Source organism: Megachile rotundata, chromosome 10 (assembly GCF_050947335.1).
Source record: "Megachile rotundata isolate GNS110a chromosome 10, iyMegRotu1, whole genome shotgun sequence".
NCBI lineage: Eukaryota > Metazoa > Arthropoda > Insecta > Hymenoptera > Megachilidae > Megachile > Megachile rotundata.
In genome coordinates this window covers 1298558-1326461 of record NC_134992.1, presented here as the reverse complement: position 1 = coordinate 1326461, position 27904 = coordinate 1298558, and the positions used below count along the sequence as shown (strand labels likewise).

Genomic DNA, 27904 nt, shown 5'->3' with positions numbered 1-27904 from the left:
ATTTTCAGCTGCAATGGGACGATGTCAAAGTACACCAGGACTCGTAGAATCACGAGGTCGTATACCACTAGAAGAGATGTGGATTTCACCTACAGACGTGAAATCATCTCATACGTACTCAACTGGTCGATCGTTATTCTCACCTAGTCCAAGTCCAGTAGCGTCTCGTGGTTTAGTAAGCACTGAAAACAACACCAACGCGAACAACGTTGCAAGAAGCATGGATAGTCCAATAAGTGCCACAAGTAGCGGCCATAGCAGCGAGGATCAGACCACTAGAGCACCACAATCTGTTACTACACAACCCTCGACTGGCAGACAATCCACACACTCTGGCAAGTATTTCTTCTCAGATACCAGAAACTAAAAATATTAAATCATTACTTATGAAATTTTCATCCTTAACGGTATTTTTAAAAGGATATAACTTTTATAAGGCAAGCACCATTGCAATCGCCACACTTCTTTCATTATTTTACAAATTTGTTGATTATACGTTGACTAAATCTTATACTCTAGTAATTTTAAGAGGATATAATTTGTATTGCACTGATTTTACACAAAATAAGCAATATTTTACCATTGCAATATGCATACTTTTTTCAACATTTTAAAAATTTTTGGGTTTTATGTTCATTGCAACTTCAATTTCTGGCAAGGTGTTTGGAAAAAGGAAATACTGTTATTGACAAATCGAGCGAATACACATATTTAACGGAATACAAGTTTATTTTAGTTTCGGTATTCCCAAAGTATAAAATAGATATACTCCACAAACAAAATTTCTTTAGTTTCATGGCCCTTATAGATAATAAGGGAATATGGAGATTGCAAAACTTTTGTTTACATGAAACTACTGTAAATGTAATTTCTGCGGGTGATTAGCGATTTTCTCTCGTTCGATATTGTAAGGTACTGTCCAGAGTACGAGAGAAAACTTTCGGGACGGGAATGGGGCTAGAGGGACGAAAAGAGCATCGCAGTGGATAGATTGTAACGTTGCCGCCTTTTGTCACACGCATTTTCGGCAATAATGCGCTATTTGTCGAGGCGGACATATACACTAATCGGTCGCATGACGCGGAGAGTGGGTCAGATATATGTAGAACAAGCGAGACAACGAGCGATACGTTGAGCGGCATTCCATTGTCGTAGTGTCCAAAAGTTTTACGCATCGCGTAAGAGGAAAAAGATAGAGTTTTTTAACATATAGTAGCAATACAGTGTTCATTCCATATAAGCAAAAATGCCCTTTCCGATATAAGCAAAAATGTTATCCCCACCACTGGGGGGAAGACCCCTCGAGACGCCCGAGGTTCGCTCGCCGGGAAATGTAACGTGATCCGGGTATTAGTGTATCCGTGAGACAATACCAATGCAAATATAAAACTTTTTTATTTTTGACTTTTTCGTTATCAAACTTTTACCAATTAATTCTTGACATTTTTCCGATTAAAATGAGATCAAACACGGTATAATTTGGACTTTATTTACTGGTTTAATTGACGATAAAAGTTTCTAACGCAGAGGAGGATAGCGAGTCGAAAAGAAAGAGACGCTGCGATCGTGGCAGTCGGCAAAGATCAAAAGTCTGCTCGATTGTTTGCAATACTTGACCATTGCTAATTTTTTTATTTTTCATCCATTTTTTTATATAACTTTTTCCATCATATTCGCAACGTTTTCCAGATTAAAATGAGACCAAACACGACGTAATTTGAGTTATATTTACTTGCAATATCTTATTAGAGTAAAATCATCGATGTACGCGCAACACTTGAAATTACAAGTAAATATGTCCCGAAGTATGTCGTGTTTGGTCTCATTTTAATCGGAAAAATGTCAAGAATTAATTGGTAAAAGTTTAGTAACGAAAAAGTCAAAAATAAAAAAGTTTTATTCTTGTATTAGGAGTGTCCTTCTAGTAGGTCACTGTTTGTTTACGTTCAGTCTCCTTCGCTCGAAATGTAGCACCTTTACGATATACGCAAACGGCGACCGTGATATTTTTCTCTTCTGTCCTTTTCTACGTTCGGCAAGACATCAATCAATGTAGGACCTGTACGATATACGCAAAACTTCATTCCCGAAAGATTTGCTTATATAGAATATCCACTGTATCTGTTTCTATACCTATGTAAAACCACACCATTACGGATGAACGGTGGGAGCTACGCGTGAGTCGAAAAGTGGGGATTAGGTGGTCCTAGCGGCCTACCCTCTTTCTCCCGTTCCCGTCCCGCTAGTTTTCCTCATACTCTGGACACTACATGGTTGGGACCTATTTTTTTTAAGTGATGGAAATCTTCATACACACCCCGGCTCCCCAGAGGATCATTGGAGACCGGGGTTATGTCGGATTTCTACCGACTATAAAATAATTTTAAGAAAAAAAATACACCGACTTCGAAATGCACTAAAAAGTATAAAATAATTTCTATTTCATTCAATCATACAATTACGTCACAGATATGAATGAAACCTATTTACTCGTTAGGTAGTGTATTAAATACATTTCAACCTTTTCGGAGGCGGCGCAAAATTCAAAGATTTTCTTGAACATGTCAACCTTTGGACAGCCGAACATAGGCAAAGCTTGTATAGCTATTTTTTTTTCTATACATATAACTCGACAGCACGCCGCGAAGTAGGTGTTAGTGCGTATAGAATGGAACTATGGTCTATCTAGATTCATAGAGTATGCGACGGAAAGACTCGATCGCCGCATATTCTATAACGATAGAGCCGATCTGCCGCAAATTTGGTAATTCCCGCGTCGTGGGCTCCGTTTATAGGATTTGGTCATACCACAATCAACTGATTATTGGCAGCAACGTTTACTGAGGTATTTTTAATTTTGCGCCGCCTCCGAAAAGGTTGAAAAGTATTTAATACACTACCTAACAAGTAAATAGGTTTCATTCATATCTGTGACGTAATTGTATGATTGAATGAAATAGAAATTATTTTATACTTTTTAGTGCATTTCGAAGTCGGTGTATTTTTTTTCTTAAAATTATTTTATTTCGCGCTTTTTAGTGGAATGGGGAGAATTTTATAGGATACTGTGAGACAGCTCGTCCGGGCTTTTTTTTTGTCCGCGTAAATGCCATGAACATAATTAAGTAAAAGACAACATGGATATTCGTTTTTCAATTTTTTTTTTTATTAATTGTAAAATTGGTAAATAAAATCGGCGATTGCATGTTGACTCATACACCACCAGAGGCACGGAGGCATACGTAGAATTCAATATACAGTATTCACTCCGTAAATGTTAAAAAGATCTCTACCGTAAATGTTAAAATTGTATTCCCACTATTGGGGGATCCCCCTCGAAATCAGTCAAGAATGAAACACGATCGGTCGCCGAAACGACGAGGATCGAATATCGGTGAGACACATACTAATGCAAGCAAAGGAAAAGATTGTAACTTTCTTATTTCTTACTATTTTTTCATGACACCTTTACTGTTCTTTTTGTCTAGATTTCCTGATTAAAATGACACCAAACATGATATAATTACGTTAACAATTGCGTGTGTAACGAGTGATTAAAGTTTTTCACATAAAAGAGAACGGCGAATGGAAAAGAAAGAGAAGCAGAAGGTTGACGCGTTCAGCAAACATGAAACACTCGTGCGTCTTCTGTCGTTTAAATTCAAAAATCAAAATTCTTTATTTTTGGGGTTTCATCAATGAAGCTTTGATTATCGTATTCGTCTCGTTTTTCTGATTAAAATGGTACCAAACACGGTATAATTAAAATCATAATTACTTGTATAGCAAGCCTTTAGAAGGAATTCGCACCTCTACCGTAAATGTTACATCCCAAACTTTTATGGCTTGTTACATAAGTAATTACGATCGTAATCATATCGTGTTTGGTGTCATTTTAATCAGAAAAACGAGACAAATACGATGGTAAAAGTTCCATTGACGAAAAACCAAAAATAAAGAATTTTAATTTTTAAATTTAAAAGACACAACACGCAGTCTTTCATGTTTGCCGAACGCTCGAAACTCTATCCTTCTTTGTCTTTTGTATGGCTGTCTCTTTCTACGTTCGGCACACTACAAAGAATGTAGGACCTCTACCGTAAATGTACAGTCGAGACCGGCATAATCGGCGGGCACACATAGAAAATAATAATAATAATAATAATAATAATAATAATAATAATAATAATAATAATAATAATAATAATAAAAATACTGATCGAATTGTGTAATCTCCTCCTTTTTCGAAGTCGGTTAAAAAATGTATTGCTGTCTATCTCAGCTCCGGCCAGTCCGGACTCGCATCTCACTCTGCGATCGAGGATGTTCTTTTCTTGGAGAGGGGACAGGAAATCCCCTCCATAGTGCACAACCGAGATCCTGACGCGCAGTAGGCTGACCTACAGGTCTACCTAACCTACAACTCCAATTGGTCAAAAAAGAAAAATGGCCATCTAGACTCGCACGTATTTTCGGCAGTCAAAATTATTTGCTCGAGCAATCACGTTAAACAATCGAGTTAAAGAACAAAAGTGACATTTTTCGTAATAACGAAGTCCGTTACTAAACCGCACAATTTTTCATGGAAAAAAGAAAAGAAAAACAAACTTTATTACGTGATATACTGTAAACTGTAATGAGATTTCCGACTACTTCTTTTAAATGTTTAATTACCTACTAAACAGAAAGTTATTCACATTTTTTCTGTCTTCTTTATTCTTTTCTCGAAAGACCCTACATCACTTTTGCAACGCAAGATCCGAAGGCAGTGAAGATATCGAAAAGATCTTACCTGGGTGTTGGTTACTTTCCCAGGACACATCAGAATAGTTATTGTCATCACCAAGAAATTGTTACTTATCGAATGATCTAATACGTGTCCTGTTGTCGAAATTACGGATGCCCCGTGGTCTGTTCTAGAATCTCGGCGAAGGAGCGAGAGATTAGTTCCTTTTAGTCCTCCTAGCATTCCGATGACGCATCTTTAATCTGCGTAGCAGCGGCAGCGTTTTCGGCGTTACACCATTCCTTCAGTGTTTGTGCAGACGTCAAACAGCTGCAGTAAATACCCAAATATTAACAGGGCGACAGATATCGTGTTATCGAATTATATCATATGTTTATAAAATGTTTGTATAAATTCTTCCAATTTATTATATTTACAATATAATACTTATGCACGGGGAACGTGTAAGTTATTGCAAAATGAACGTATAATTTCGTTGCAAAGTATATTTTAATAATTTCTGCTTGATAAATGCCTTCAAAAATAAATTTATTTATAATAATCTATTTTGTTTGTTGTTGAATGAACTATGTACTGGTTTTATTTTGATCAATTTCAAGGGGTAGTAAGTAAAACTACCTAAAACACAATTAAATAAATAATAATTAAAGTTTTACAACTTTATTTTATTTCATTTTCATTTATATCTGTTGTTTTGAAAGTTGTGAACATTGTTGTTTGTATCGTTTCATTAGCGAAAAGTTTCTATTTTTTTCATGAATATTTCCATGAATAAACAGAACGGGTTACTAAGTTACGCGTTTATCAAGTAAAAATTATTCAAAGTCATGTAATAGAGCACGTATTTATTTTGCAATGGGCTGTATGCTTGTGAGACATAAATATTATAAGTATTGCAAAATTCCTTAGAAAAATTTATACCATAATTTTACAACAATTTTAATCAATTTCACGACATTTAACGATTAAAAAATCCATCACAGTAGTATCGAACAATTTATCACAAAAGACAACTGAATAGTTACTTCAATTATCATCAAGTTTGATGATTGAAGCAATTATAAACAAAGGTAGTAGTATTTATTATAACTTTAAAGAATTAATATTTATATCCCCCTTTCAGATTAAATATACATATATGTACCTATAAATATGCTATAATTTCGCAGTCGGTATTTTTTTGTACTCTGTTCAGTCTACTCTGAAGATTAGTGAGAACGGTTTAATTTAATACCAAATTCCTTCTTCCTTTGTCGTAATACTGATTTTTCATTTGCCCCAATTTAGAAAGATCATACTTTTCTTAGTTGTGGAAAAGGAAGTTAAAATGAAATAAAGGTCTAATTCCTCTATACACGTGCTATTAATTCGTGGGAAAAGGAACGATGATTAATACTATTACTGTAACCTCTTAAAATTATGTAGAGTGTCACACGTAATATTATGGACTAAGCAGTTCGGTAAAAATTCTCCTGCGTTGTCATCTTACCAAGGTTAAACGGTCAACCGTAAACAAAGATGGCTAGCAATTCTTCCTTAAAAAAAGACATTTAAGAAATACCGTAAAAATCTTTTAGCCTAGGGAAACTGAAGTACAATTAAAGAGAAAATTGCATTATTTTGAACGAGTGATCACCAGATATGTACATCTACAAAGCACAACTAGTTCTAACCCTTGCCGTAAAACTCTTTAATACTGGACAAAAAACCCTTAAAACTTTAAAAAAGCTAACGATAAAGTTGCTATAAAGTATTGAAAAAAGCACGCACGCGTGCTATCACTTTGACCGGGAGTGTATAAAAGTGTATACTTATATATATATCTCGAGTGCTCACGTATCCTTAGTAATAGAAGATGTATATTTTTTAGGCATAACCAGCAACAGCATGACACAATTAGTTAGCGAAGGTGCTACACCACTGCTGGGCACTCACGAAGCATTATTGGCAGAAATTAAACGCCTTCGAGAACGTTTAATTTGTCTAGAGTCTGAAAACGCGGCAATGAGTGCTAAATTGAATCAACAACAATGGGAAGTAGAAAACCGATTAGCTGAAATTGAGATGCACATCTGCGGAGCTAGTTCGACTTCGAGTCTGGAAGACAACAACGAGAGAAATCGGGAAAGTATCATTTAACAAGAAACAATGCCGCGAGAGCGCGGCAAAACTACAATGCGGCGAATACGACACTATCTTGTCGATGGTACCGACATTAGGTAAGTTCCCAAATTGAATACCACTTTACCATTTATTGTGAAAATACATATTTTTAACATATTTAACACATATGGTTAATAACTGTACATGGATATACAGAATGTTACATTTAAACTAGAATCGTTCAATATCTCACGAGTAACTAAAGCGATCAACAAAATATTCGTACAAAAGTTGTATGATACAAAAATGAAGCGTTTAGATCTTATTGTATATCTTTTGAACACTTTACATAAAAAAGTATAAGAGGATAATATTATCAAAATAAATGGATTTTTAATTGTTTTAATTAATAAATAATATATCTCGTACCAAAATTTGAAAATTTTTACGAACCAATCTTTTTAATTCTCGTGCATTGTTCTACCTTATAGTTAAGCATGCCCGCATTACTCAGTTTGTTAATATTACAAATACTATTACTTAGCATTATTAGTAACTCAAGTTAGCTCAACATGTACATATACTCCGCATGCCTGCTTCTCCAGAATATTTTTACGTACATTTACTTAACCCTTTCGTTACGGAGCGCTCGTGACAAAATGTGATCGCTGTGGGCGGAGCGCATTAGTGAGTAGTTGACACTAATAAATTATTATTATTATTTTCATGATAGTAAATTGTTTTAGGCATGCAGCATTGCCAGATACTCGATTAAGGGGTAACACCACTCTAGAAATCAGAGAAAAAGGTGATTTTCGGGAATTTTTAAAGTACAAATCGTACAAGTTGTAAGGTCAGAATAAAAAAGGCTTTATTAGATATGTTTTGAAGATGGTTTGTAAATTTTTATAAACAATTTGCACTAAAAATGGCGGCTGTAAGTGCTAGCAAGCAACAACACTATTTCTTTGAAAGGGCTTCATGGCCGGACTGTTTTTTCATTAACGCATGGTCCTAAGTCAAAAAAACCAAAAATTTTCTCATATTATATACCAAAATCTATGGAACATCGTACGGAAATTAAAAAATATTAATAATTGTTAATTTAGTGTAGATATGAACAAAAAGTTTCGAAAAACGGCAGAAAATTTAGCATTAAATTGTCAATAAAAAGATAAGTAGTTAATTAATCAAAAAATCCGTACGATGTTCACTACGTTATATTATTTTGCCATTACCTCTCCACGAAATTTCAAGTCGATTAGTTAAAAACTTTTCGAGTTATTTGTCCGGCCAGTTCAAATAAAGTGATTTCGATATTTTTGAAGCTTCATTCAAAGATCGTTCTGAAAACTCTATGCATCGGGTGTCAGTTTGTAGACAAAAATTGTAACAATTTTCTCCGACAGACATATCCAAGGCTTTCATTAGTTCCATTATAGTGAATAGTGCATCTTTGAATATGCACACAGATATTTTTTCGACGAATTCATGGTGTCGACGGATGGCTAAACCATAATAAATACTCAACTCATCCATGAGTTTTCCTCACAAATTTCCCTTTCCTTCAAGACCCTTTGTCTATTTTTTCAAATTGGGGGTCATCGTTTATTAACCTAGCTGAATCAGGCCTTTTGCCTTTATCCAGGTACCGTTCTCAACGTTGATTATTGTGCGCGTATCCGCAAGTTACGCAGAGCCAACCACAGAGTGGTTGCTGTCCACTTAAAAAAATTCATGTTTCCGACCTGCCCCTCACTTAAAACATTTTTCTCATATTCTACACATAATAAAGCATCAAGTATATGTATATGGTATGAACATATAAGTACGCTCTTCGTACCCGAGCGCACATTTTTCCAGAGCGTATATGATATATACGCTCTTCGTATATGAATGGTCATTCTTCGAGGGCGTATATGTACGCCCGTCGGAGCCAAAGGATTAAGGTACTCCGGAAGTTGTTCAACTTGTGCTATCATTTTAAATGAATTCAACTCTAAATAATGCATAACAGGTTAACGTTGTACTCTAATGCTTAAAAATGTACTGTTGTTATTTCAATAATCTAAATCTTCTTCGCACAAATATTGAAAGCGACGAAAGGTGACTAAACCTAATTTTTATTTTTTAATCATTAATCACGGAAAATAGAAATATGTTAAGGTTAAGTTAGATTAGATTAGAATATTTTTCAAAATAATAATAAATATGAACCAATTTTAATTTATCGATTTTAACCTTTAACGGTGACACCGCAGAAGAATGACATACCTCATACACTAGGGCGTTTAAGATCCTAACTACTAAAAATGTTTCCTACAAAGAAACAACAAGTTTCTTACTTGTTTCTTTAGTAGTAGCGTTAGGAGTAGCGTTACAGGTAACACCCTGTAGATCTCGCAACTAGATTTGACAGTATACCTCGAGCGGTTAAGATACACCGACAGGTGGGTTTTTTGGATGATTATAATCAATTGAGGCGGTATTTAAATATAAGTATGAACAATTTAATATATTTTCCCAAATCCGGGTTTTACACGTATTTGAGTGTACTTATCAGTTAAGGTCGACTCTACTTTGCTAGAGCTTAGGTATTATTTTAACTTGAATTTAATGAATTTTATAAGTTTTAACTCCGACAAAGCCAGAATATGGTCTTTCTCAGTCTTAACGAAAAACGAGTAAACGAGGACCCAAGAGAGAATCAGCAAAAATTCCTAACAGCAGACTTTCGTACCGTATGGTTTAATTTGTTTCGACTGCGACTCTAACCCGCTCTTAATTAAAAAATTCCTCTAAACTTGACGAAATGACTCTAATAGAACTCGTGCAGAGGTTCTGCGTTAGTTTCCATTCAAGAATTAACTGGGCCCTCGTACAGAGCTTCCACGTTAATCATCGTTCAAGAAGTTACTGGGTCCGACACGTTCTTTTCACAACCCTTTTTATACTCAAAAAATGGGCGGAAAAAAGAGTGGTAGTGAAAACGGCGCGAACGGATAAAGGAAACCCCGATCGCTTAGAAAACTAAACGAGACTAAACTTCTTCTTTGACTATGTTCGAACAACCAACTCCAAAATAGGAAACAACGCGGAGGAAACACGCGTTATTAGAATTCAAACATACATACACACAGATACTCGCACACAAACACGCACAAAATATGGCTCTTTTCAGAGCCATATGATGTGCAAAATCCGTCCAGCAACCTCTTCGAGGTACACATAGGGTAATGGTAACGCCAGCGGTATATGCCATAAATGCAAGGATTTCTTTAAAGTACTGTATCTTTGCGAAAAAAAATGGAAGCGGTTTTTCACATACTGGAAATTAAAGATAAATGTTTGTACTTTATACTCTTGTAAACAGCATCACCAAAAAAAAAAAATGTGGCAAATCCATGCATTTCGTCAAACTTTGTAATTTTCAATACAGCAAACATGACCTCGCATTTACGGTTTTATTGTGGTAGGGATGCATCAAATCTAAAATCGAACTACAGTATCTTAAAGTAGAGATCTCAAGCTTTAATTTAAAGAAAAGAACATAAATTTACGATTATTTTTCACTGAGTTATCATCAGTCAAATTTGTGCAATTTTTGGCTAAAATTTTTCTATGCCATATTTCTTTTGAGCAGTGTATCTTCAAGATTGGAAATTTGTAATTTTTGAAATATTAAGAAATTTATTTATTAAAGAACTTTATTTATTAAGATATTGAGATTTGGAATGTTAAAAAAAAAAATTTTTCTGATACATATCCAGCATATGAAAATTTAGAATTTAAAGTAACCGTTCACTTGAGATTTTAAAATAGGAAAGTATTAAGATTTATTTACTATCACTTTTTAACAAAAATTAGTAAACGATATGTAGTTGTGTACAATTTTGGCTATGACTCATTGTAACATAAACGTAATCTAGCTTTGAATTAAGGGGTAACACCACTCTATGATTTTCAAAAAGACGATTTTTTTTAGCTGAAACGATACTTTAGGGTCTTAAGAACGAAATGCCGTTTGATTTGTAGTAGAAAACAAATTTTAAATGGTTCAATTATCAATTTTGCCGCAACGCTTCAGAGCGCGCACTGAGTACTCACGCGGTATGCTGCAATTCATCGCTTTCATATTATTGTTATCATTTAAAATAATAAGTTTACTTGTTACCTACAAAACAAACAGAAGCATCCAGAAAGCTGGAGAAGGTGGCAAACACTGATCTGGATAGCCAAATGTATGGTACAGGCATTGCAGATTAGCGGTGAATAGAGAATTTGAGGATTAAAATGTTCATAAAACTTCAAACGCGTTTTTCTCGAAACCAGTTTCTTCATACTGGGAGGACAGATTTCTTGGTGACTATTGCATGAATCGAAATGAAATTTTTACAGTAGCTACACAACAATATTATCCTTGGAAGTACGTAGTCGTTTTTTGATTGAATGTAAACTTTTTTTTTATACTAATTTAGTGCTCATTTTTCATGCAAAAAGTCGATTCATTCCTTAAAAAACGCATAACTTCCACAAAAATTGATTAATCAAAAAACCTCTACGTACTTCCAAAGCCAATTGTATATGATTATAAATTCTTTTGATTTTTTATTCCACGACTCATACATAACGAGAAATCCGTCCTCCCGTAGCGGTGTTTTTCCAAAATGTGTTTCCGACGATGGGCTCTGTCGCCACCATTTTGTACGAAAATGACAATAAAAAAATATTTTTTTGTAGTTCAATATGTGTTATATAAACCTTCTGAAAAGAAATTCTTTTCCGTTTGTTGTTCTTCCAAAATAAATTGTCAAAGTTAGGCCTCTTTTTCAGGCTCTAGAGTGGTGTTACCCCTTAACGTAATTCGTTACATTACATTAGACACTTTTTAAATGAAACCTAAGGAAGATAGAACTGTTTATTAGCCTTTATTGAAAAAGAAGAGCATTTTAAGAGCTTGCAATATAACAAAACTCTATACATAAATGGAACAGAAATTTCGTTGATCTAATGAATCTAATGTTTATAATGATCTTATTACACCAAAAAACATATGTATATGTTCATCATAATTATGCTATTTTATAAAAATAATGTTTAAATTAAATAATTCTTTAAAATTCTAATATATTCAATTTGGTAAACTGTATTTCTTAATAATTTTTTAATAAACAAAGATTAGTCATTAAATTATGAATAAAAGCTAGTCAGTAGATTGGCTTATATAATATAAGTAAGATTACTTGAGCAAAGTATCTTATCCCGTACATTTACATTTACCCACATAAAAATTTGTATGGTATAATCTAAAAAATTAACTTGATATCGAAATTCTCTGTAGTACTCCACTCACCACACAACTTTTGTACGAACTTTTGTTTGGTCGCTACAACTCTATATAAAAATCTTTGTTTGAGTGGGGAAACCAGTGTAGTTGTGCTGAAACAATAATTTTTGAAGCATTTTTTCTTTAACAATTAAATTTTTAATTTTTAAATATTCAAATATTGTTAGTGCTACAAGAAAGTATATGATTTGAACTACTTTTTAGAGCAGTCAGGTTAAAAACATTAATATTTTTATCCACAGTAGCGATTGGTGTGAGCTGCATTAAATAAATTTTTGTAAAACGGGCGGATAAGAGATCAACGGCAGTTCTGGAACAAAAAAAGACAAGTATTTTTACCAAGTCTAAAATAATAGATTCAGTTAAACGTACGGATTTTGCAAAATAGTAATTTATTACGAGATTTTTTAAATAAAAAATTACAAAAGTTGATCAAAAATCAACTTTGTTTTTAAGATTACAAAGAAAGAAAAAATTATTCAATCGAAAATTCCATACGTGCAACTGAAAATGATCTAATTAATAACCCTAAACAAAAATTAAAAATGACAATTGTAAATTAACTACACCTGTGTCCAATTTAAAAAATCCTATTTTGTCATAGACTTGTGATGTCATAGATTTGTAATTTATATAAAAGCATTTAAATTTTAACTTACAATTTCAGCACTATAAAGCATGACTTGCAAATTGTTATTACTGTTCTGCTATTTACTTGAATCATGTCTTCGATAAAGTATAGCTCAATCAATAATCTAATGTTTTCTTCATTAAATTGGATTGCTACTTAATAATTCGCCAGTTCAACAACTTTAGCTTCATCCAAAATGCTTTCAAAAACATATTTTCAAACCAACCCGTAACTATTAATTGTATTGTATATTATGTATTATAAGGTGTTATTATTATTTTGAGCGAAACCACCCAAATACCATTCAAAAATATTTCTTAACCCAGATTTTCATAAATCGCTGTGATAACAGAAAATATATCATCCCATAATGCTGGTTTGTACTTATAATCACTAAACTTCCATTAACTTTACTTTCTGTCACCAGCACTATGACTCCCCAATTTCCAGGCAATAATAATGTTATACACATATGCTATATATGTATGTTAACTATCTGTTGTCTAGAATTGTAAATACTATTATAAATGATATTTTATAATATTTTTATATTATAAATAACTATAAATATATATTAACTATTTTACCTTTTAGTTTTTGTTCTTCAAATACATTAATATTTTTTTACGTTAATCGAACTGTCCGTAAGGCTAATTGTACATGTACTTACATAGTTATTTCAAAAGTTTACAACAAATTCCTGAATATCAATTAGGGAAGAATGTTGTTGTACAAAAAAGATATGCAACTTCGAGTGTGACTTGCACCAATGCTCCTGTAACTGCCTCATTGTTTCAAATATCATTTAAATTCCTAGCACAAGTTTTCTGACCCAAAATGTTAAAAAATGTAAATAAAAATGTTTAACTTTTCTAAGATTTTATACTGGTTTCATCCTCCTTGAATGTAACACTGTATTTTAATGAAATTTCTTCATAAATGAAATGAAATTTTCTTATAGGTATGATGCAGATGATCAGGAAGAATTTGAAGAAACTAAGATGTCTGGTAGATCCAGCGATACAAAATCAATTGGTAGCCTCAGTCAACATTTCTTTGAAAGTGACGAAGATGAGAAATATTATGGCACTTGTAATGGTTATGTTTCTCAGCCCGGCAGCAAGTCAAATTTGTTGCTGTGCAGCGAGTGTGATCAAAAAACTCGTACTTGCACTTACAGACCACAAACACCTGGTTCTTGCTGTAGTAAATATATTGAAGAACGTATTGAAGACCGGCAACAAGGAACTGCTCGCATTTATAAAAGTCCAGTTCGTGTATCTTCTCCATGGTCCCTACACCATGATCAAGATTGTAGTGGTCAGTCTTCTTCGCCTAGATCATTGTGTCAAGATTATCAGGTACAAAGAAGCTGGTCAAAAAAATATGAACTTGAACATGACAAAACAAACTCTGAAGACAAAGATTTAGAACAGGATAACAATAGTCCTCCCTGTGAGCTTTGTCATGGTAATAGTCATGTTGTTCAATGTGAACACTGTGACTTTTCTAGCGATGGTGACCTAATATGTTTTCAATGTCAAAGTGAGGAAGGATCATCAAACGGTCAGAATTGTCCTCATTGCGAGAAAAATAAAAGAATATTGTCAAATAGGTTAGGATTACAAAGGGGGGCAACATCAAATAATGAAGGGAAATACCCAGTAGATGCTGTGGTAAAAATTCAAGTTAATGATCATATGATTTCTGTAGACTCAGATGAGACATCTGAAAGCGAATTATCTAATAATCATCATCATCAGAGAAGTACAATGGAACGATTAGATACTATTGTTGAGGCAAAGGGAGATACTGCCAGTGAAAATGATGAGGAAAACGGAGGTACAAAATTAAATGGAACTAGCAGTGCAAGATATCTCAATTATATGATCGTATTGTTTCTGTAAATAAACATGGTTAAAGTAATTGTGGTTGAGCTACGGGTCATGTTGGTATATGGAGAATATTGTTTTGTTGAAATTAGTAATTAAAGAAACTATTAACATAAGCATCGTTATAATGCTTTACATTTTAAAAATCTTTGAAAAATTTCATAATAGGTATATGTATTTATATTGTACTGTTATTCATTGTTATATTAGTACACTATTTATGCTGGTACTGCCAGTAATGTACTATTATAACATTTTATATTGTATAAAATTATAACACTTTGGTAATATTATGCTACATTAAATTTAAACTAAATTGATATAATACAAAATATAATATTTATCAGTGATAGTTCACTATTATGAAATTTCGTAGAAAGCAACTAGGAACTTCAAATAAAAATAATAATTGTGTTAATGTCCTCTACTATATTGTAGCTAATATATTATAGCTAACTTACATAAAATTTTATAGCGAGGACAATTTTTTTCTAGCGAAACTTTTTTATTATTATATTTTACATTTTATAATTTTTCAGTCATGCCTAGATCAGCATTCTTTTTTTTTGTGTAGTAAAAACAAAGTAATATTTAAATATTTTATAATTATAATAATTACTGCATTTAGTGAAGAAACTTAGTAAAAATATCTTTAAAATAAATAGAAACTGAGGAAGTATTGGACTGAAAAAAATAAACACTTAATGCTCTCTTTTACTTAATCTATTTATAAAAATCACTTTACTAAATTTATAACAAAATCTTTATAGATCGACTTATTAGTACGCAACAACGATAATCTCCATTTAAGAGGAAACATTTTCAAAAGTGCTACTTTACTATGCGAAAAAAACCATCGATTTTAACGTGTCCTCAACTTTTTAAAATGTTTCGTACTTCGTAGGTTGATCGACATCGAAATCTGTTGCCGTATGGTATTTTCGGCGCCGTGGCTCAACTCGCATGTAAATAAACTGCCAGAAACCTTCATCCATATATCCGTAGAATTGTATAGGTTAATAGATAACTCTATTTGAAATGCTATATGAGAGAGTGAGAGAAAAGGGAGACTGAAAGGAAGAATGAGGGTGAAGAGAAAGGGAAAAACAGTTACATGTAATAACATTCGACACGCGCAGTGTTGCTACAAGCTAAGATCCTTTAATGTAACGATCGTCACGATACCATGCGCCAGTTTTAGAATGGGTTTGTGCAAAAATCGTGTTCATTTTTTTATTTACCATTTTTTTTTCAATATTTCCTTTCAAATTAACAGTAAATAAGTTTTCAATTAAGTATATAAAATGTTTCTGCTACTATTAAAGCTAAGAAAAAAGATAATATGTAAACACATTCAAAACGTCCATCTGTTGATTTTAAAAGAATCTTTTAACAGTTATTTCGGCAATTTTTAACATTAATTAATTAACATTCAGTTATTGCTATTTTTGTAGGATTCAATTTGGCGTTAATCCGCTAATGTAAGTGATAAATTAAAATTTATAAATTTGGAAGTATGGAATTTGGAAAATTTGGTGAATTGAAACTTTAAAAACTTAATAATTTAGAAATTTGGACTTTGTGGAAATTGAGAATTGAGAGTTAAGAATTAAGAATTTAAAAAATTTTAAAAAGAAAAAAATATGCATCCTAAGAAAATATTTGCTTTAAAAGTTATCATAAAAAATATTAAAAATAGTTTCAGACGAACAAATGCATGTTAACAATATCTTTGTTAGAATTAAACCTATTGGCATGTAATGTGCACTTAATTTAAAATTAAAAACTAACTCGAAGAATAAATAAACAAACAACAAGACATAAATTAATATACATATTAATTCTTTATCTCGATGAAAATCAACGAGGATTATAGGAAAAATACCTAAACAAATGCAATAATGCATTACGATTTTGAAAATGGAAAAGTGAGTCTGAGTTTAAGAAATATAAAGTAATGAAACCAGAAGAGTTTGCACATCAATCAGTAAATTAATAAATCACATCAATTCATATTTGCATGCGATTATAGAACTTAAAATATCTAATCCTGTATTTTAAATATCTAATAACGTAAAATGATGTCACTTCTCTTATTGATTTCCTGTATGTTTCTTCAGAATGAAACTCTTTCGTCTTCAAAATCATTTCAAGATAATGATATGTAGATTGGTGAACTTGTTTTGGCAGCTAACTACAACATTGCGTTACAAGAATTAGTCATTAATATACAAAAAGTTACAATAATCTTGCAAAATTATTAAAATGATTTTCCCATTTTTTTCTTTTTCTTATCTTCATTAGTAGCGGAAATAATTTAAATACTCAATTTGAAATGAATACCCTGGGCATATACTCTATTAAAATACCAAAATAATTGAATTGTCAAAATCACTTTGCCTAATGTATTTACGTAATACATTCACAATCTTGATCTTTTGTATTTTCCATAATGAAGATTTGTACACAAACCCGTACTAACTCATGTTCGGGACCAACTAAAACTACCACCTACATCATTGCTTCTAACTTCTGCTTTCATTTTCGGTTATTACTTTCCATATAATTTCAAATATAAATGGGACATAATGTAGATCATATTTATTGATATGATTTACATGTAGACATTCTTACACCATCTTTTGTTCTCAATGGTTAACTGTGTTTCGCACTATTTAAAACAATTTATAATTTAGAAAGACAAAGGTTACCATAAAAGATACATGATACTGTCTTGTCCTTAACAAATAATTTATACGATAACACAAATTTTACCGTAATATTTTCATTTTTGATATATTTTCCATATCAAAATACCAGTAACCAAGTGCATAAAAACTACAGATATGGATGTATTTTGACCAGAACAAAACATTCATAACGAATCATATTATTAAATGTGAGAGTTCAATCTAAATGAACACCCTTAGAACTCCTTATCCTCGTACCAGGAAATTATTTTCCTCGAGGACCTTAACGGGACCGAAAATCTCTACATTCCAAAAAAAAAAAATCAAAACGGGATCATAATTACCTCCCCTTATTTCTTTGAGAACTATGTAACGAACACTATATCTTTGAATATTCAACATTCTGTTATAGTCGATCTTCAGTTGAAATTATTTTATAATGAAAGTTGCGAGAATCAGCTGAATGTTCTTACTTGATTATATTTACATTGTAAATACGTACACCTATCCCTTGATTTATATTGAAGATAGGTTTCTTAGAAAACCGTGTGAATCGAAATCTTGTAAATAGAAATAATCGTCAATTAAATCAATAAATATAGATCAAATCAAATCTGGTGTTTGATCTCATTTTAATCAGATAAATATCAAAACTCTATTGATAAAGATTTCATAAAAAAAAAACAAAATTATAAAAGTTCTATCTCTGTATTTGTAATGTCAAAATGTTCATTTTTATCAGTTTTTAATATGTTATTTTAAAACCATTTAAAAATAAAATCGTGTAAATAAAGCATCTCGTACGTCGAGGGATAGGTTTATTCACAAGTACAATTACTTTTATAACAGTACGCATATATAAAATGCAGTATGTGTAGTATACAAACAATGTCATAAAATAAGTTTATAATCGAAGACGCATTTAAAGTACCACTCTAAATATTTTTTAATTTACCAACTGAAATTTCCAATATCAAATACATTTCAAATACTGCATGCACAAAATTTTAATAATAAAATATAATTTTTCTTTTAATACTATAATACAGTGAAATCTGGATGGATCGTTTCTCGAATTGTTTTCATGCATGGTTGCTTGAGATCGATGTTATATTGTGATCTACTTGAGTGTTAGGGATACTTGGTTGTCATTACCAATATGTCATCACCGTTCAGTTTACAAAAAATGCTGTGCACAGTGCGTGCTGCGATATTTAGAAGTTGAAAAATTTGAAAATTTTTGATGTAACAATTTGAGAACTTAGAAATCTATAAACTTGAAAATTTGCAACTTCAAAAATTTAAAAATTTCGAGAATTAAAAATGTAGCAGTTTGAACTTGTGGCAGTTTGAAAATTTAGAAACGTGGCAATTTCGGAAGTAAAAAGTTTAAAGATTTAGAAAATGAAAAATTTGAGACTAAAAATTTAGAAATTCAGGAGATAGAAAGTTTAAAAATTTAAAGGGTATAGCCGGATAAGGTGGTCAAATGTGCCCTTGAGTCGAATTTGAGACCCATCTCGTCAGTCGGTAGCATATCCCAAAAAAACATCTTACACCAAGTTTCAACCCCCTATCTTATCCGTGGGGGTAGTAAAAGGGAAAAAACGAAATTCCGGTTTTTGGCCCTTTTTGCCTATTTAATTTCGTACAAAAATTCTGAAAAAATTCTAAAACATTGAGGTCCAGATAACGCATCTTACAGAATTTTTTCAGATTTTTTGATCGCAAACTGTAGTCGTGAAAAATCAAAAACCGAAAAAATGCGATTTTTTAGTGAAGATGTCGGAGCACTACTTTTATATTAATGTGGTAGTTAGGTATTAGTACAACTATTATTCTCTAATTTTTTTCAGATTTTTCGGTGAGGTGCGCCGTAGTTAAAAAAATCAAAAACCGATTTTTTCGCGCGAAAAACTAACTTCTGCTTTGAATTTTTATGCCAGTTTCCCATAAAAGATACATTAAGTAATTTTAAGAGGATTCACGTTCACACAATTGATCTATGAATTACAACAATGCAATTAACTTAATTAATTAGTTTTATGGTACGTTCTTTATATACTTAAATGTTTGAAGGTGTTTCAACAACATCGGTGGCGCAGCAATTATGGCGTCTGACTCGTAAACTGCTGCATAATTTTTTTGACGCGGGTTCGATCCCACCCGAACTTATATTTTTTTTTCTTTTTTTTTTTTCTTTAAATTGTTAATTTTATTAATTCTAATTATAGAACAATGGATATTACTTATTTAAAAACATTTCTAACGCACTTTAGAAATATTTCAAGGTTCCTTTTTTTTTTTTTACTTGAAAAACTTTGACAACTTTAAATTCATATAAAAATAATTATGGAATATTTTGACTATATATCTTAATTGTGCTACAAGTTTATAAATTTTCAGTTGAGTGAATATATCAGTGCAATTTTTAAATACTTCATTTCTGGTAACTAAGTAATAGAATTATGTCTATTACTTGTTGTTATAAGCATTTTGTTAATCTTGAATAGTTGAAGATTAGGTTTTTTCCTACTCAGGTATCTGACCATTGTACGTCGGGATGTTGTAAACTTGATGTTTGAAAAATGGTTAATTCAATTCATCCTTGAAATAATCACGATGTACAATATTAAGCAAAATATGTCAAACAGAGCAAGTGATACCTGTTACATATGAAGACAGCAATGACGACGGATACATTTGACATAGTACAGTGTTCATTCCATATAAGCAAAAATGTCCTTTCCGATATAAGCACAAATGTTATCCCCACCACTGGGGGGAAGACCCCTCGAGACGCCCGAGGTTCGCTCGCCGGGAAATGTAACGTGACCCGGGTATTAGTGTATCCGTGAGACAATACCAATGCAAATATAAAACTTTTTTATTTTTGACTTTTTCGAAATCCAACTTTTACCAATAGATTCTTTACATTTTTCTGATTAAAATGAGACCAAACACGACATAATTTGGGCTATATTTACTGGTTTAATTGACGATGAAAGTTTTTCACGTCGAAGAGGATAGCGAGTCAAAAAGAAAGAGACACTACACTTCCACATCTAGGAGTCTCTGCACAATTTATCTAATTCAGTAAATTGCTTTAGTAATGATAAATAGAGATTTCACTGTTATTCAAATACTGAAATTAAATGAGTATTGCATTTTAATTTGGTCTAAATTAAGCCAAAATCCAACAATTTGTATACAATATAAATTCATTTATTTTCTATAAATATGTCATTATTTGTATTACAATTGTAAAATATTAAAAGAAGTAAGCAAGACAATGTCTATAATCTAATGGGAAAAGCTCATCTGGGTTCTTCAACTGTTTGGATATAAGTAATCTAAAATTACAAAATACTGTATTTCTTTGGGCGTATACATACATATATTGTAATTGAAATGTACCATATAAGTTGTTGAAAATCATAGAAATTGTACAAATGAACAGGAGCAAATTTTTTGTTTCTTGCTTCAAAAGTTCACAGTTAAAAATTTGTTATGGACAAGTAAATAAGAATACTTAAAATATTATATGCTACAGTTTAAGTACTACATCTATTAAAAAAAAATTCATTTTTTATTTTAGATCATCTATACTTGAGTAATCTGGTCATTCATGGACCAAAAAGAACCTCAGTCAATGCTCGAACACTATTTTACTGTAATGCTAATTAAAACGAATACATATTAGGCTATACTGACCGTACTGTTTACTCCTTTTTAAATAATATTTTATGAACGTGTAAAACTATGTTTGAATATTATATGTGTAACGAAATGAAATGGTTCTTAAAAGTAGTTCCGTGGAAACAATTTATTGAATTTAATCTTCATTTAATTTTTACTTTATATACTTATTATCTTTAAAATACTTATATGCTAAATAAAATTAAAAATGTATACAACATACATAACTTTTTTCATCATTAGTAATATTTCATTCTTAATGCCTTCTTTACAAACAATAAAATAATTAGTACAACATTCAGAAACTCGCAACTTTGAGTATTGTTTTATAAAAATCATTTTAAACAGACTTACATAACTTATTATTCACGAGCAATATACTTTTTTCAGAATTCTCCCTTACTATGAAGCTCATGTTGACTCGTTCAAATGTTGGTCGAAAGAGACTCCTTTATGACTCCAGCAATAGCCTTTCAATTTACTTAGATAATGACAAAAACCAGAGAGGGAGAGAAACAAAGAGAAAGACTGTGCTATGGTGTATCAGATATACATAGACTTCTTCCCATCATAGTACGAGCAAGTCAACCTAAGTTTCATGGTGAAGATAACCTGAAGTGCTGTTGGGGAGCAATCACTTATGCGTAAAAATTGTAATTTTTTATTATTGTAAACATTTGTGTCATTTTATTGTGGGGGAGATATATTCTAGAATCTAGACTCACCCGTTTATATAATAAGTGAAAGCGAAGACGAAAGCAGAATAAATCTTCCGAACTAAAAAAATACGAAGCGATTTGTAATAAAAATAGTGACTTTTTTAGTGTTTATAAATTATCAAATAGACTTTAATAGTTAAATGCATTTTTTTAATGTTCGATTTCTACTTTATAAGCATACCGAACATGTATCGCTTAAACAAATGAGAATCCGATTTATAAAATAAAATGTGTAGTCTTTAAGAGTGAAGAAAGAAAAAAGGCATGGAAAGAGGAAGTTCATAAAAAGTGTATTGCATAGCTAGCTTTGAATACAATTCAGAGGCGTATTTCATGTGGAGAAATTGCTTTTGAAGCTAGATTTACATCATCTATAACATATTTATGATGATAGAAATGATCAAGAATGTTTAGAAGAATAATCATTAAGGTGTGTGAGCATTCGGTAAACTACCTTACCTCGAAACAAAGACGTAATAACTTGAAGCAACAAAGAAGTTATATATTTAATTGTTAAAAGATTTCAATTTTCAGTGTATTAATATTAATTGCTTGTATTTACTATGTATATACATATTGCTATTCTATGTATGTATAAAGTACAATTTTTGTGCTTTCCTATATTTCTCCAAGAAAAGTTGCAATTATAAAAATTTCTTATTCCTTATTAAAAGGGTAATATGTGCCTGTTTTATTGAAAACATTATCTTCCATTCATGGTAAACGTGTACTGATTTTCTGTTTATGTCACAAATTAAGAAAATTCATCTTGTAATAAATGGTTAGAATATTTGCAATTATTGACACAATTTAGATAATTTAAAAGTTAGAATTGATCGAGTTACTTCGTCTTTGCAACAAGGTTCTCGGTATACTATTCTACTGCCACGTTCTAAAACTAGAAAAAACTTTATACTCTCTCTCCATTTTATACTTTTATACGTGATTGCACTTATTTCAACTTGTTTATAATGTGCAATAATATAGAATCCATTATAGAATTTTGTTCATAAACATGACCTAACATATGATAGTATTATGTATGACTATTATAGAATGGAGAGAGAATTTTTAGTCAAATTCAAACAGGGAAAGAGCATGTTTATCAGCCTTACTTACTTAAATTATGATCTAAATTATTATACTAAAATTATAAATATAATTTATGTACATACAATTACCTGCATTAGTATTTAGACATTGTGATATTTAAACAACTATTTCTGAATATACTCATTTACAATTAGATTATAGAAATAATTGTTATTCATCATAACAAAGCATTTATTATTATTAACAAAACTGAATAATTTATTTATTTAATATGGTTATCTTCGTGCATAATAGAATAAATTCAGTTGTAAATTCTTATTTCATAAAAATATATTGATACCTAATACATTTTACATTTTATTTATTTTTATTATGGTCATTCGATTAGAGTATATAGCCAGGTGTAAATATAATTTAATATAAAATATTAAAATAATTGAAATAATTTCAATCTTAATATAAATAACAAAATAGATTGATTTAAAATTACAGAAGCAGCACTAAACTTATTACATAAACTTATATAAAAATAAGTCATAAAAATAACAATATTTTGTTTAATGTGCACCAGTTTGATATATGGCTATTACAAAGCAAAAATATATAAGAAAATTATTCTTTTACTTTGGTTAAGTAAGACTATAGTTACAGACACAGATGTACAATGTTCATAATACTATAATCAAAAACATTGCACACAATTATTTTTAAAAATAACGATCAAACTTACTAAATTCACAAAATCAATGAAAGATTATCAAAAAATGTTGAAAAGTTCCAACATTCATTACTTCTAACTAAATAGCTTGATTTTTTGCAACATATGCAAAGATAATGCATATATCTCGATAATGTATATCAAGTTCTGAAACAAATAGCAATCATTGATGACCAGCAAAAGAATACAGTAGTTTCTGTCAAAAGTCTATTTCTAAAGAAGGTATATGATGAAATAACATATTTCCTGATAAAAGCAACTCCAATATGATCTGAAATTTCAATTCCTTAATATAAGTAATTGTAACTAAAAATACAGCAGTAATCAGTAATTACTTTAACATTGTGATATCTAAATATTAATGCAGGGTATTGTACATGTATGTAAATTTTTTATTATAGTCCCAAGGAAATGTTGTGAACAAAATATATGAACAAAATATAACTATGTAGTATGTAGCTTATTTCTTCAGTTTGTTAATTATGCAATATCTAGTATAATAATTTACAGTTATTTAAATATAAAATTGTAAGTGTCTGTAATTTCTCATTAATAATTATAATCACTAAATTTTATTTATTTTTTAGTTAATATCTACTGGATATTAATCATTTTTACACAGTATTATGTATACTTACAACAATGTTTTTTATTTCTCTGTTACAGTTTTGCATTCAGTTATTTTATTCCATGATTTAAAATACTTTAAAATATTTTAAAACACAGCATTAAAACTGGTGACAAAAAATTTAGGAACTTATTAAATATTATAAGCCTCTTTAATATTTTATTATGATATTAAAATTGTTTCAGAGATACTACTGTTATTATTTTAAAGAGAATTCTTTAATTCAATTTTTAGTAAAAGTGTTTTCTACCTGTATGTAAATAAAGGGAAGGACCACAAAATAGTATTAAGCAGTGAATTCTTTATTAAAAATTGATATTACTTTTTATATTTATTGCAAAAATCAATTAAAGATTAAAGATAACAAATACCAAATTTAAAATGAAAATGTGATTTTTAAATTACATTAATAGAATTTCTCAATCATTTATGTGTCATTTCGACAAATATGAATATGTGGTGTCTCTGAAACTTTTCAAATATCACTATGAAATAAATTTAATGATATATCGAAGTCGCTGTAACTCATATTAGTTTCTATTAAATTTTAAGAAATTCGAATTTACAAGATTGATACAATTAATCAGATATCTTGGCAATTTAAATACATTCACTACTGTTTACATGATATTGATTTTATTCAGATGTTTATTGGTGTTAAAAACAAAATAAAGTATATGCAAAGGTCTTCATAGATGTCTCAAATTAGAGAAGATGGTTTGTGAAAGTTTGTTAATAATCAAATGTGCGATATTCAATTGACTGGTCGATTGCCATTATATTATTCAACTATATCTTGTGCATGAGAATCTCCTGATTGCCTAATGAATCATAAGGTGTGAGGTAATTTCCTTAAAACAAATATCAAATGCAATGCACAAACATTTTTAATGAAATCTATATATTCAAATACTTTTTAAGAGAATTTGTCTGATCATTTTGTGGACTATCATTTAATGAAAGAATAGAATATTTGTGCTAAAATTCATAATCATATTCCTTATGTTTTTCAAAAGAATAATGTTTGTTAATCTATATAATGGAGTACTGATCTCTTCCTCCATATTATGTTTTCTTATTATTTCTGATAGATGTTAACATAGGTTTAGCACATAAAGTTACATATATGGCATTTTAACTTAATGAATTAGAACTATATACAATTTAATTCTATTGCTATTGCACTACTCTTCTAAATGATTTATGAAGAAGTGCTAATATTACATAAAGTTTCTATTTTTTAAATAAGAGAAATTAATCATCATTTAATACCATATTTAAATCTATTACTTTATCTAAGATGTCCCAAGTTTAAACAGCCAAGCTTTGTCAGTATGCTCTATGAATAAAAATAAAATAAAATGTTATATCTATAAATATGCATTAACAAATATTTTACAAGATAATTATAGTAAAAATGTAATACTTAAAAGCAATTACTATTTTGCAATGAAATCTGATTTTTCTAGTCAGGAATATTATTTGAAATTGTCGAATAACTAACGAACCCTCTATTGGTTATGTATAACTAACCAACTCGCTATTGCTTATAACTTCTAACCTTTTAGTTTTGGAAATATGTTCGTATAATTTTTTTTCTCATTACTATTAATGAAGTAAACATATTAAAGAAATATAGTGATGAAATTTAATGATTTAATCTTGAGACACCTTGTTTGGTATTATTATATCATTATATTGATATAATCATATAATATATCATAAACTTAAATATTATCATCTCTTTGTAAGTTTATTATATTTCAATAATTTGTTCATTAGTGTAGTAAGTTTTGTATTCCACAATATGATTCAGAAAATTCTCAATTTACATTTTATTTAAAATTGTAATAATATTAGGCTAGTTCATATCAATTGATGAATTGTCTGTAAATGTCTTAAATAACATAAAGCATTTGTTGGTATTTATATCAAAATTATTCCATGTATTAAATAGTTCAAGTAGTTTAAATTAGTTTGTTCGTTAAACATATTCAGCTCGTAACTGATGCATATTAAGACTGTTCATTAATATCATGATTGGTTTCCATAATTAAAATTCGCAAACAGTTCACATTTCAAGTATTTTTCATATTAAGAAGCACAACAAAAATTACTGATTTTGAATTATTTCTTATATGTTGTAAATGTAATAACAGCAGGCAAGAATATCACTTCTTCCAGATGATTATTCTTGAGCTGATTATGTTTGACTATATCGAAATCTCAAAAAATATATGTACATTATTTCATAAAGTTTCTCATATATATAGAAAATAATATGATCTCATTTTTTTAAATGATAATGATAGATTTTAATGAACAGCTATATTTAATTCCTGCATAAAAAACTATAATAAAATATGTTTCAGTTATATTCATTGTCTTGCTATGTTAAGTTCACATTTTGGCGCTACAATGTTAACAAACTATCCAATAAAATACAAGAAACAAGGGGCAAGTTTCTCGATGAATAGTTACTCAGGAATAAAGTTATAACATAATACGGTTGCGATGTTGAATATTAATATTTAACGAATAATTTTTTGTAAATATGAATACAAATATATAGTGATAAATATACATAATAATAGTATGAGTATGTGTAGAAATTGTGTGAGGAGTTGTGCAAAAAGTGCCATGATTTTGGATCAAGTATTATTTCTTTAAAAGAGTAAACAAATAAGTCACTATAGGATGAGAAACATAGAAAATTCTGCATGTTGATGAATATTAAAACAATGGTTATTATTAAGGGCATAAGGTTTTTGTTTTAAATTTATTACAGTTATTTCCTTTTTTACTGGCATCTGTTTAACCAAACATCTATAGAATATTACTTTGTATAATCTTATGAGATTGTTCGAATAAAAAATAATAAACTTGACAAAGTGAGTGAATGAAGATGTGTATGTGTGAGGAAAAGAAGAAGAGAAAGAGTAGGAAATGAAGAGCAAAACGCGAATCATTGTGTGAGAGTTTACTTCCAATTATAGTAGAACTTCGATATTTTCCTGCATTAAGCACTCTTAAGAGTAGGGTAGCAAAAGACATGTCCTTTCCCTGCAGTTTGTCTATTTTGTTCCTTTTGAAAACTATTCTGTGACATTAATCTTGCCTGCAATAGATGTATGAACAAAAGTTCCCAATTGGGAATTTATTTACTAGAAAAATGTCGAAGTTCTATTCTATAAAGAATTGACCAAAAATTGGCATTAAAATAATAGTGCGACATATGTTAATGATTGCGAGTGTTAGAAGGGAGCCATCAATCGAGCAAATGGAAATCATAAATGTTCATGATATAAGAAAAAAGTATCACTGCAAAATATGACTGCAATCGTATAAATTATCAATTACACCTTTAATGATCGTGCGTTACATACATCATCGATTATGTGTTCGAACATAATTTATTACATGTACCTATGCATAAATACACGTGGTTTTTGTTCACTTCTACACGAACATCCGTTTTTTTTTCAATGATAGAAGTTATTTTTAAATCTTCGAAACTTAGCTGCGCTGCTCCCACATATAAGTATAACTGTACGATCTGATATATCAGTAAGAATACAGAAATATAAATACGCGATTGAATTTGGTAAGATTTATTCTCAAAGTACCTTCAAACTGTAGTTATTAGAAAGTGATGAGTTTATGTTTTTATTTAGTTT

The 27904-nt window shown here is 30.4% G+C and overlaps 2 protein-coding genes and 3 long non-coding RNA genes across 13 annotated transcripts in view; 3 read left to right on the top strand and 2 right to left on the bottom strand.

The window, feature by feature from the left end:
- Positions 1–13918, top strand: part of LOC105663968 (cyclic nucleotide-gated channel alpha-3-like) — a 1281713-nt gene extending 1267795 nt beyond the window's left edge. For 4 of the 5 annotated variants that reach the window (XM_076536535.1, XM_076536536.1, XM_076536533.1 and 1 more), the window contains 3 exons: positions 9–335; positions 6618–6966; positions 13790–13918. In XM_076536535.1, the coding sequence (XP_076392650.1) occupies positions 9–335; positions 6618–6886 (596 nt within the window). In that variant the 3' untranslated portion in view covers positions 6887–6966; positions 13790–13918. Of the gene's footprint in view, positions 1–8; positions 336–6617; positions 6967–12439; positions 12521–13789 lie in introns of those variants that run through there. The other variant, XM_076536534.1, reaches the window with a different exon arrangement.
- On the bottom strand, positions 235–21591 carry LOC143265287 (uncharacterized). The gene is made up of 3 exons (XR_013039699.1): positions 21464–21591; positions 4217–5056; positions 235–363 (listed from the first exon to the last, which is right to left on the bottom strand). It is a non-coding gene; the product is annotated as an uncharacterized LOC143265287 (long non-coding RNA).
- Positions 4500–6594, top strand: LOC105662518 (uncharacterized). 2 transcript variants are annotated; one of them, XR_013039701.1, is made up of 4 exons: positions 4500–4633; positions 4732–5129; positions 6035–6240; positions 6325–6594. It is a non-coding gene; the product is annotated as an uncharacterized LOC105662518 (long non-coding RNA). The 2 variants fall into 2 exon arrangements; XR_013039700.1 differs by having other exon boundaries at positions 6035–6593.
- LOC143265285 (uncharacterized) lies at positions 10656–20174 on the bottom strand. 4 transcript variants are annotated; one of them, XR_013039693.1, is made up of 3 exons: positions 20077–20174; positions 12395–12507; positions 10656–12289 (listed from the first exon to the last, which is right to left on the bottom strand). It is a non-coding gene; the product is annotated as an uncharacterized LOC143265285 (long non-coding RNA). The 4 variants fall into 4 exon arrangements; XR_013039691.1 differs by lacking the exon at positions 20077–20174 and adding an exon at positions 15618–15715; XR_013039692.1 differs by lacking the exon at positions 20077–20174 and adding an exon at positions 12857–13244.
- Positions 13429–27827, top strand: LOC143263925 (uncharacterized). The gene is made up of 3 exons (XM_076536547.1): positions 13429–15926; positions 16175–22258; positions 24266–27827. The coding sequence occupies exon 1, from the start codon at positions 13773–13775 to the stop codon at positions 14733–14735; it is 963 nt and encodes a 320-aa protein (XP_076392662.1). The 5' UTR covers positions 13429–13772; the 3' UTR covers positions 14736–15926; positions 16175–22258; positions 24266–27827.
- Positions 27828–27904: the final 77 nt, after the last annotated feature.